The sequence below is a fragment of the Eschrichtius robustus genome, chromosome 3 (assembly GCF_028021215.1).
Source record: "Eschrichtius robustus isolate mEscRob2 chromosome 3, mEscRob2.pri, whole genome shotgun sequence".
NCBI lineage: Eukaryota > Metazoa > Chordata > Mammalia > Artiodactyla > Eschrichtiidae > Eschrichtius > Eschrichtius robustus.
In genome coordinates, this window is record NC_090826.1 from 99,265,244 (window position 1) to 99,277,307 (window position 12,064).

The 12,064-nt window shown below is 42.8% G+C and overlaps 1 protein-coding gene across 2 annotated transcripts in view; it reads left to right on the forward strand.

Annotated features, from left to right (window-relative positions):
* Window positions 1-9,261, forward strand: part of CTTNBP2NL (CTTNBP2 N-terminal like) — a 66,054-nt gene extending 56,793 nt beyond the window's left edge. For both annotated transcript variants that reach the window (XM_068540497.1, XM_068540496.1), the window contains 3 exons: window positions 330-560; window positions 3,912-4,019; window positions 5,115-9,261. In XM_068540497.1, coding sequence (XP_068396598.1) covers window positions 330-560; window positions 3,912-4,019; window positions 5,115-6,596 — 1,821 coding nt within the window. In that variant the 3' untranslated portion in view covers window positions 6,597-9,261. The remainder of the gene's footprint in view (window positions 1-329; window positions 561-3,911; window positions 4,020-5,114) is intronic.
* Window positions 9,262-12,064: the final 2,803 nt, after the last annotated feature.

A 12,064-nucleotide genomic window follows, 5' to 3' on the forward strand; every position in this document is an offset into this window, starting at 1 on the left:
AAACAAGTCACTTGACCTCTCCGTAGTAATTTTCTCATCTGCAAAATGGAGATGATAGCACTACCTTATAGGGTTGTAAAATTTAAATAACCTGAGCCTAAACACTTAGATCAATGTCTAACTGGTACTTAGCTTTACGTAAGTATTTGTTCCCATTAATATTGCTATGCCCCTTTTCTGATGTTGTTTCTATACTTAGATGACCCTGTCTGATTTGCAGTCAAAAGGTTACTTCATACTCACACCACTACCTTTGACGTCTAACTACTAGCAGATCCCCTCCTCAGCAGTATTTGAAAGCAAAATGCTTATTTTCCCTTCTTCCCCAGGCCCAACACAGAGATACTTTCATTGAAGAACGCTATGGAAAATACAACATCAGTGATCCTTTAATGGCACTCCAGAGAGACTTTGAAACACTGAAGGAGAAGAACGATGGCGAGAAGCAGCCAGTCTGCACAAACCCGCTGTCGATCCTGAAGGTGGTGATGAAGCAGTGCAAGAACATGCAGGAGCGCATGCTGTCGCAGCTGGCTGCCGCCGAGAGCAGGCACCGCAAGGTGGGTTCACCGCCGACGTGCGCCTGCAAGCTCCTGAAATGCCCGACACTTTGTCAGCTGCCAGCTCTCATAGTAGTTTAACTGGGAGGTCTCACAGGTGTAAAAAAGCCCCTGAGCTTACCCGAGAGCCAGGAGATAGAAAATGCAGGTCATTCCAAATGTTAAATTTAGGCAGTGTGCCAGACGCATTATTTCAGATGGCATTTCTTCTTGATATATGACACTCCAAAACACTTGGTATGTTTTTTCAGCTCTTGGTCATCCAAACTCTGGCAACAAACTGGGGCTTGACCAAGCCTTGTAGCTGAACGGAGTGTTCTCTCTTTGCTTACTTAAGTGATAAATAGAAAGATTAACAGGTATTTGGGGAGTGCTATATCAGAGAGAGAGAGAGAGAGAGAGAATTAGAGAATTTACCTGACTATAAACATACAAGCCAATAGATTATTTTCATTTATTTCTGGTTTTGCGTTTCATTGCATTTTACTTCTCGTGAAACCATAAACAGTCCCTAGGGTTGTTTACCTTAAAGCTGTTCTACCCTGTTAGGAAAGTGTGTGTGTGTATGTGTGTGTGTTTTTTTCTAGGTCTTACAGCCCCTGAGATAGGAAGGCAAACCTGTGCTTTCCTCTACCTCATCTCCTCGGAATTCTTCTAGTGCTTGTGATTTCATTCCCCGACTTATCATTTATGGCTCAGATTTGGCCTGGAAAAAAATGCTTGGCTAGAGTCTGCATTTTTAAGAACTATTGGTTTAGATTTATATCAACAAGGGGGGACATCAGTGCATTTAGTAGGAAGCATTTTATTCTGAAAAATTGCGTTAGCAGCTGCAGTTTGATGGACCTTCGTTTACTTTTATGGTTACCTGCTTTAGAGAGCCATCTGCTTAAAATGCATCTGACAAAGTGCTTTAAGGGCTTAGGTCTTGCCCATGATTTTTCTTTCCCTTCACAGAGTCCAAACAAAAGGCCAGAGTGGGAGTTCTTAACCACGAATGGGTCTCAGATGTTCCATGATCCCCCAGAAAATATACAGAATGCCAAAAGTTTATGCATTTTGTAGAAAATGAGTTTTTTTCCCATATCCTTACTTGAATTCTCAGAGTTCTCCAAGACCCAGAAGAGTTTAACCTCTGGACTAGACTGAAGTAATCTGAAGACATTTATGCCCCAATTTAAAAGGTGTCAATGAGTTTGAGGTAGTTGCCTAAATTTGGGGGCTTTTACGTAATATTATAAGAAAATCTTCACAACATCCTTGTTTGATAGGCAGGCCTGTTTTCTATTTCGTACATGAAGTAACTGAGTTGTACTGAAGGGCTGGCTGGCTGTCATGCCCATTGAAGGTGTAGTGTTGGGATAATTTATGGTTCTAGGTGATTGGGGAGAGGAAGAGTTAAAAAATTCAAAATTCCCTAACACTGTATTTCAATGTAAGATAGTATTAAATATTTTAAAACAGCTGCCTATCTGATCTTAAGTGTTTTATCAAAGTAGAGCACTGGCTGTGTTAGACATCAAAACTAGAGGCTTATAATTAGGGCGCATATAGTCCCAGTTTGCCTGAGAAAATTCCAGTTTAAGCCTGTTGCCTTGGCATAGTTGTTAACAATACATTCCGCTTTGGCTCTCAGACATGTTAGTGGTTTGAACAGTCAATTACGTGGTTACTCTGCTTATTACGAAAAATAGGGTTCCCTAGTCCACCCCTTCCCATTCTCTCTCCTCCTCAATATTAGAGACAACCACTTCTTTCTTTTAACTGTTTATTTTGGCAGCTAACTTCCATATTTCTAACTGATATACTGCTCTCTCTTGCTTTATCAATTTTAGACGCTTATATTTACTTTCTTTTATTATAGATGTGGATTTCATTGTCTTACACCCCACCTCCCTTCTCTCCACCCCTGCCATCTCCCCTAAACAGACATAATACCCTTTCCTCACTGTCATTCTCTGTCATATCTGTTATTACTATATCTGGAGCCTGTCACATTCTGTTTCTTCAGAGGATAAACATCTGGTATATTCCCGGGCAGTGGACGCCTGGCTGAGCATTCTGTGTACAGGAATCAGGTTGTGGGGACGAATAACTCTTCTGAAAATACAAACTTGGAGCCAGTGCCCTTGTCTTCTGTCCTACATCTCACCTCTCCGGTGCAGTGTCTGCCATCTGCAGGTTCCATATGTCCTTGGGGTCCTGCAGCGCAAAGCAGCTTCCTCCCCCGTACCAAAGTAGTTACCACTCCTCCAGCCACTTTCTTTCTTCAGAATGTTACTAAAGTTTCTTGTCTGCCAAAGTCTCTCTCTTTGACTTTGTGGGTTTTTATTCTTTTCATCCCATTTCTATCATTTTAGACGGCTCTCCGAAGGGAGAGGAGATGATCTACCACCTTTAGCCAAAAGCTGTTCTTTCTATTAAGTTGCGAAAGTTTTCTTTTTTTTCAACCAGAAGGAAATACACCAAAATGTTTTCATTTTTGTATTTAAAAAGGGGTCCCAGAAAGTTTTCTCTCTCCATTCATACAGTTGTTAGTGAGGAGAAACAGTAGGAAATGGCCATTGGGATGACAGTGCTCTGGCCGAGGGAGGTCTAGGCCAAGGCACCTCTGAAGCATGAGCCGAAGCTACGAAGGAATCCATAGCCATTGGAATATTATGCAGTTGTAGGCAGGATTATGTGGGGAAATGTCCCTTTAAATTTGTATTCTTAAAATTGGGCTTAATCCCTTGGCACAAGGATAAGTGGAATGGGGTAGGCAGGTTAATTAAAAAGCCGTGTGAAAAATCCCCACTGAAGATCTCAATAATTGAGCCTTTGCAAATGCGGGATAAAGTCAAGAGAGTCTTTTCACCTCTTATCTACTGTCCACGAAATGCATATATTAATTAAGCAAGGCACAGTTAGGATGTCACCTATTGGAAATGTTTCATTTTAGGCTTCACTCTCTGGTACCTCCAGTGATTTGAACATCAAGGGAGAGCCTCAGCTTTCAGCTTTCCATGGTCCTGCCTTGCTTCATCACCTACACCTGTCCCCTAGTCCCACCAAGCTTTTATTAATTCTCTGAAACCTTCTCAGCCCCTACAGCTAATGAGTTGCTCTCTTCTATTTACATGCCACTTCGTGTTACCTCGGATAAGTGTGTACTGTATTGTTTCCTAGCACATCGCTTGCATCTCTTTTGCCCTTCTAGACAGTGTGCTCCTTGATGGCCCTGACTGGGATTTACTTATTTATTTATCTATGGAATGATCTTGGGTGCTTAGAAAGACACTTAGTATTTAATTGTATTCTAAGTGTGACTCCTTGATATTTGAAAATGATTTTTTTTTTAATTCCTTAAAGGTAATCCTAGACCTTGAGGAAGAAAGGCAAAGGCATGCACAGGACACAGCTGAAGGAGATGATGTCACCTACATGCTGGAGAAGGAGAGAGAGCGGCTGACTCAACAGGTAATTAAGGTGGAGGGGCTCAGAGCAGCATTTGCCTAGAGTAGCATTTCTTGAAGATTATTCTGCAGGGTGTAAATTGGTATTGCTCAAAAAAAGGGGGCTTTGTGGTCAAATAAGTCTGGGAATTACTGGATTAAACAAAGTTAAAGAGGTTTCTAACTTCAATTTGTTAGACCCTTTAGTATGCAGAAGCACGCTGTGAGTCTTCAAGAACAAGATAGGGTATTCTGTGTTTAGCAAATTTATGTTTTCATAAAATCTTTTTAACATAGATCATTCACTATGGGACTGTCGTTCCATAGAACACACTTTGGGGAACACTAACTTTGAACTCTTCCAACTTTTTTTGACTTAGGACTCCTAGTAAGAAATACATTTTACATCACAACCCAGTATATATACACATATATACATATGCCTGAAACAAAAATCTCATGAAATCACACCTAACCCTTACTGCTTATCATACACATTGATATTTTCGCTTCTATTTCATTTTTTTTTATCTCTGATCACGGCTCACTGAATGGTTTTGCCGTCCATGAATGAGTCTCAGAGTTTGAAAAACACTGACTAAAAGGGTTCCTTCAACCCTTTCCCTCTCACTCTGTGCCTTAAATAGGGTTGGGATGATGATTAAAGCAGATGGCATTTGTATAAGAAGAATGATTCAAATGCAACTACTTACGTTTGTTTGTTTTTAAGACCAGAAAGAATTATTACTGAAGCTTTAAAAGTTATCGGCAGCATTCATCACAAAATCTGGTTGATATGGCTTTCTGCTGTTTTGATTGGTTCTAATCCTCTGAACTTTCCATAACATAAAACACAATGATGATTCAGATTCCCACAATAACCCTGAGACAGTAAGAACTAGAAGTGCCTCCTAAATCATCAAAGAAAGATTAAGTCGTAGTGTGTACATTTTTATGGTAGGTGTTCTGATACTTAAATCTTTGATGTAAGCACATGGCATACATGGTAATCCCATGTGCCAGAGAACAGCTAGCTTGATACACTCTACTTGATAAGAGTTTTTCAGTATCTCTTTGTTTCCTTACTCTAATCAAGATGTGTGGTGGCATTCTTTTGTAGTTGGAATTCGAAAAGTCCCAAGTGAAAAAGTTTGAAAAAGAGCAGAAGAAGCTCTCCAGTCAGCTGGAAGAGGAGCGCTCCCGCCACAAGCAGCTCTCCTCCATGCTGGTGCGCGAGTGCAAGAAGGCCACCAACAAGGCCGCCGAGGAAGGCCAGAAGGCGGGAGAGCTGAGCCTGAAACTAGAGAAGGAGAAGAGTCGGGTGAGCAAGCTGGAGGAAGAGCTGGCTGCTGAGAGGAAGCGGGGCTTGCAGACGGAAGCCCAGGTGGAGAAGCAGTTGTCTGAGTTTGACATTGAGAGGGAACAACTGAGAGCAAAGCTGAACCGAGAAGAGAACCGGACCAGAACTCTGAAAGAAGAGATGGAGAGTTTGAAGAAGATAGTGAAGGACCTAGAGGCTTTGCACCAGCAAAGTAGCCCCGGCGAGCAAGGGAAGAAACCAGTAGCCCTGTCTAAAGGCACAGCAACTGAGCCGCCCGTGCTAGTGTCCGTATTTTGCCAAACAGAGAGTTTTCAGGCAGAAAGAACCCATGGGAGCAGCACGGCCAAGGTAACAGCCACAGGGCTGCCTGGTCCCACCACTCCTGCTTACTCTTATGCAAAAACCAATGGACATTTTGACCCAGAAATGCAAACTACCAAGGAGCTGATTACAGGCAGCAGTGTAGAAAACCAAGCGCCTCCACAAGAGAAGCCTGTGGGATTGGCCCAAGAGAAAGCAGTAGAGAATGGTGGGTGTCCTGTGGGGATAGAGACTCCAGTCCCAGCGCCTGGTCACCTCCCTTCCAGTGGAAGCTCACTGTCCCCCAGCAGCACTGCCTCTTCCTCTCTCACATCCTCTCCTTGCTCTTCACCAGTACTAACCAAGCGCTTATTGGGGTCATCAGCTAGCAGCCCTGGCTACCAGTCATCCTACCAAGTAGGGATCAACCAGCGGTTCCATGCAGCTCGGCACAAATTTCAGTCCCAAGCAGATCAGGACCAACAAGCTAGTGGTCTACAGAGCCCTCCATCCAGGGATCTATCCCCAACCCTCATAGACAACTCTGCCGCCAAGCAGCTGGCCCGAAACACAGTCACCCAGGTGCTCTCCAGATTCACTAGCCAACAAGGACCAATCAAGCCCGTGTCTCCCAACAGCTCTCCCTTTGGCACAGACTATCGAAATCTGGCCAACACTGCCAGCCCAAGAGGTGACAGCAGCCATTCACCTACTCCAGGGAAAGTGTCTAGTCCTCTGAGCCCCCTGTCTCCAGGGATCAAGTCCCCTACCATCCCCAGAGCTGAGAGAGGAAACCCTCCACCCATCCCACCCAAGAAACCTGGCCTCGCTCCTTCTCCGTCTGCTGCCACTCCACTGAGCAAACCTCATCCCCAGGCATCCTCTTTGACCACCACAGAAGACCTTGCCAGCAGCTGCTCTTCTAATGCTGTCGTAGCCAATGGCAAGGACGTTGAGATACTTCTGCCTACCAGTAGCTAGTCCCTAGGAGGGAGTCTCCACATTTGACATTCCATCAGATTTCATCCAAGAGCTCAGAGTCAAGCCATTGAGTCAGATCATGTTATTTATTTTGATAGTAGCTGAAACTATCTGTATAATACATTTAGTGTATTTCACCTTTTTGTATTTTTTAGGTAGAAACTAAGTAGTTTGGATTTTTATGATCCACATCTTTGTGCTAAAGCTAGAAGGGCACCTCAGAGATGTCTAAGCTTTGCAGTCACCATCGTGTTATGATGGAGAAAGCTAATTGAGTACCAGGTGGTGATTTCCTGTCTACTTGGGGACTAGAGTCACTCAACACTCATTCTGAATTATGTGGAAGTGGCTCATGCAGACTTTTTATTCCAGATGAACATGTTTTAAAAGTGCCTGAAATTAGACTGCCATATGAATGTGATTCTGCAGCAGTAACACAACATGGATCATTTAACTGCAAAAAATGAGACCCTCTGTGAATTCTGAATGTTAAAAACCAACACTGCTTTTAATCCTCTTTTACTGTTTTTTAATACAAGCTTTGTGTTCAGAAACAAGGCTGCATAAGTAGAATGGGAATCCTAAAGGTGGGTGTGAACTCGCCACAAAGCTGAGCGTTATAGAGCCCTTGAGAAACCCTCCTTAACATTAAGCAGTTGGGGTGCTGATTTTCTTGTACTTTTGAAAAATTACATCGCTCCCAGTTTCCTGCATAAGTTTTTGAATACAATGAAATCACATCTCCTTCAAAAATATCTTCAGGCATCTACTGTTGTGTAAGGAACTTCTGATTCCGATTGCTATTACTTGAATAGGAAATGGTTACTCATTCTGTATAAAAGTTTGCAACAGAATGAGATCTTTATTCTGTAATGAAAAAGCAATAACTTAAAGTTCACTGTCTTTGTAATATTATAAGTCAGAATTATACAGGTTTTAGCAAATTGTTACACTTTTCTCCAAGCTGCCAGCACTCTGTGTCTATCTGTGGAACCAAATTAACTTTTGCCTAAATGGAAGTATACATATATCTGTATAGATAAACACCCCTTTACGTGTTTAACATACACACACTTAAACACATAAATATTAGTGTGATTATATCTTTGGAGTTTGCAATATAGCATAAAGGACGAGTAGAAATGCATGTTAAGATTACCTACCAAAGCAACTAGATATAGCTGGGACCCAGTCAATCAAAGGAGGAATCTTGTCCACCGGGAGGGGAAATTTTCAAATGAAATCAGGTCTTCAGCATCATAAGAAGACAAGGCCAAACCAACCCAGTGTCAACAAAACTCAACTGGTCATATAAATGAGTGAAACAGGTCGGTCACTCAAGTGATGTATGACAGCTGGGAGCAGTGGGAGCTGTAGCAAACTGAAGTGCCCAAGCCCCGTTAAAAAGGGCACCCCCCGTTCAGTTTCAGCTGCTTGTTGCCATGCAAGAATGCTAAACCCGTGTTACCAGCTCCTAAAATTTTTATGAAATCCAAATTTTCATGAGAAACATTCTCATTTTTAAATATCAAGAACTGATCAAAATTTAAATACTGCTAGTTAAACACTTCTGCAGCTGGATTCAGCCCACAAGCTGCCAAGCTGCAGCCTCTTTCATTCTAGAAACTTCTGTCATTTCCATCACAACAAGTTTGTGAGGACAGAAGCCTCCAGACTTTCCAGCCTGTTGGCTAGCACAGCCAACAAACTCCGCAGAGTATAATGACTAGTCTCCTCTTCCAAACAGGACTGTCTGCAACCCAGCTCAGATATGGTGGGTACAGGATTTTGTGTCCACAAGGATGAAGAGGCCTTGGTGTCCTCACATACATTCTTCTAGCCAACATCTATCCAGCAGCCACTGACCTGCTATAATTTAGATCTATTTCCTCTTAATCCAGCATGAGTTGATGGGGGAAAAGCAAGTGATGGAAATCAAGATAAATCACTATGGAGTATATTGGTGTCTGCACAGCTTATGGTCTGACTAAAGACAATACATCAAAAAATTAAAATACTATTAATGCCCCAGCGTGTCTACCAAATGATAAAGGGGTTATCTTAAACTTCCCAGAGCAATCATGCATTAAGTTTTATTCCCGTGCATAGTCACGTGAACTGGATGATAAAATAGCTGAACTTTCTAAGCAGAAGAGGGGGCTATAATCCCAGAGTGTTATTACCTCTTGCTTTAAATGGTAATCTTACAAATTGCATTGTGCTCTTCTTTTGTTTTGGCATAGATATATAGAGAGAGATACTATAAGGAAGTTTATTTCTTAGGAAGTGCACTGAATAATGTATTTCTTTTACAGTGTAATATGGGGGTGGGGAAATGCAAAAGAAATGTGTATTTTTGCTAGTTGCCTATCTTCTGAGATAAATAAGCACAATACTGCAATGGAGCCAATAATCCAGCTAGGTATTATAGATAAGTATTTAAGTTTGCTGTAGATTGTGTGTGTGCTAAGTAAAAGTTCTGTGATTCACAATTTTGGTCATAACCCATGTTGCAAAAGCTATGTTACTGGTCAACAGATTATAATGCTGTGCAATGCATAGCACAAGCATTAACTAGTCATTAACATTTGTAAAGCCAAATGTACCGTGCAGAAGTCTTCACCTGTTTTTATAGCAGACTACATTAAAACAAGTTAAATCCTACTGTCTGGGCAAAAGATAGTCTTGTTTGTATGAAATGAAGAATGTTGCACAACAGGGCCGATTTTGTTGGGGAAGGAGCAGATTGGTGAAGAGGGAGCACTCCTGGCTTTAAAAAAACAAACGAAGTCAGTGACCCATCCAGGTTAGACCCCAAAAGGAGCTGGGACATTGGTTTTCCTTAGAATCTTAGAGCTGGGAGAAGTCTCCACAATAACCCAGTCTGTAATTTTTAAACCATTTGGGGATTCTGGACCTTTTGAGAATCTAAAAACAGCTAGACTCTATCCCCAGAAAAATGTATATGCTTATGTGCAAAATTTGGTTGATGGCTTCACAGTGTCCAGAGACCCTGAAGCCATCCATGAATCATGTACTCTTAAGAATGCCTGATCTTGTCCAGCCCTCTCATTTTACAAATGACTAATGCATCTCTTGTCTCCTAGTCCAGTGCTGTTGCTGCTACACTGTTAGCAAATGCTAGTGTAGCCAGACAAAAGCACTTGAAAATCCTTTGATGTACAAAAGACGTTCAAACAGTGTGGATGTTTACATATCTAAGTTCCCAGCATTTAAGCCAATTAATGATCATTTCAACAAACACAGGGTATATCCATTTTTTCATAACAGCCTCACTTCAGCAATGCTGCCTTGTCAATTTGTGTGTGTGTGTGTGTAATTTATAAAGAGCGCTTCTGATGCTTAGCCCTTGAAACAACTTCAAATGTCTTTTGAGAAATGCTGCTTCAAAACATTTTGTGTTTTCATAATGCGTCAGAGGTAGGCAATGAGCATTGTTTGTTCCACGGGAGTAATTTTAATTTAATTGCTATAAAACTAGTTGAGAAAACTTGAGAGCCTGTCCAACCCATCTGCTCACATATCAGTGGCCAGTTCATTGGTACAAGTAAAGGAGGAGAAAGGAGACTGGGGTAGTGATTCTCAAACTTTACTGTGCTTAAGGGAATCCTGCTAAAAATAAGGATGCCTGGGGATTGGGCCTAGGGGCCAGGTGATGCAGGTGATCTGAGGCTAACATTGTGAGAAATGGTGCCTCATAGCCCACACCTGTTCTTTCACAAGAACTTACTTGCCTCTAACCCAAGGAGATGTCTTGAGCTCTGGAATCTGTTTTGCTAGAATGTCAATGATACTCGGAGTCAAGAGTGCCTACGTGGATTCCAAGCACCGTGTTAATGATTCCACACACGTATTCCCTCACTAATTTGCACGAGGGTGCTGTGAGGGGTTATCATCTCCAGTGTGCACATGAGGTAGTCGGAAGACCAGAGATTGGTACTAGAGACCTTAGTAAGTGACAGGGCCTGAATTGAAAACCCAGTACTTTGCTCTTTCCACTACCTGCTTCCCAAATGAGAATCTCCTGAGTCACTCATTAACGCCAGTTCCAGGCCCTTCCCCCTGGAGATTCTGATCAGTAGACCAAGGTGGAGCTCAAGATAAGTGCCTGGGCTGCTGCTTAGCATGAGGCAGGTTTAAAGCTTGCAGGACACCATGCTGCTCCTCCACCGCCCTAACCTAGAGACCTTTTATCAGGTCGGGTAAATGGAACAAAAACAAAACATCTTAATTCCCCTGAAGCGACTCATGTTTCTTAGACGTTTAAGGCGAGACAGAAACCAAAGTAGCTACCGTAGAAAACCTCAAGGTACGCTCTGGCTGGGGGGGTGCACAACAACACAAAAAGTTACCAGAGACAACTGAATAATGCAAGTGGGGTTTAAATGCCATATAGGGTCGTTAAAGGCGGTCCTAGCAAAAACAGATCTTTGTGGGCAGGAAAAAGTTAACTAGAAAAGAAGCAAATGTCTTTTCTCCTCTCACCAAAGCATTACTTACCTGGAGTTCTGCACTGTCTCCCTGTGTTTGCATTATGTTTCAGTTGGCTTGTCTTGGTCTTAGGATGAGGTCAGAGAGAGAGGCACAAGAGGGCCCCAAGAGCTGAGTCCTGTCTCAGGGAGACAGACAGCAATGTGGTGTGCTCTCTGCAAGGGCTTGGGCTGGTATAAGAAGGAGCTCCCAGGCCACAGCACTCTGCAAAACATTCTCAAGTAACTTGTAGGGAAGACCTAGGAACGGGCAAAAGGCAAGTTGAGAAAGGACCTTGCTGCATTACACATAAATGTCCCCTTCCTACCCTCTAAATCCCTATAAGCAAAAGAGAAAAGACAAGCTTCGGAAAAAATCCAATGGGTACTTCTGGGACACCTACAAGTGATTCCCTTGGAGGGATGTAAAAGCAGCTTCTCCTTTTCTCCCAGCGGTGTGACTACTTGTGCTGCTGTTAGGCTGGAGGGGCACAGGGAAGGTCTCGTGGCTCTGCACACTGTGAAATGGTTGGCTTGGAGAAATTACTGGGAAGTGTAGCAACAGGCCTTATCCCCGACAAGAGTCCTACTCACTAATTCAGCATGGCAGACACTCAGGTCTCCCTTCAGGAATGAAAGATTTATTTTCCTAGCTGCAGGAAATGCTGACAGGAAACAGCCCTCGGCTATAAGCCCCTTATAGGAATTGCCTTAACTGAAAGCAATTTGACCAAGGTCACATCTCCCATCCATGGGCAGTTCATATCTAAAGACTGATTGATACGGAATATAAAGACCTGGCCTCCTTGTCCCAAATCAAGGGAGCTCTGAAGGGACATCTCAGCCTCAAAACCCCCTGTAGGGTTGGCTGAACCCTCTACTGAGACCGTGTTGCAGCTCAACTTTCCTGCCCCTTCATTTTCCTCCCCTCCCCTCTCTTCCTGTGGATCCCAAGGGTTCTCTCTGGTAAGCCTCTTG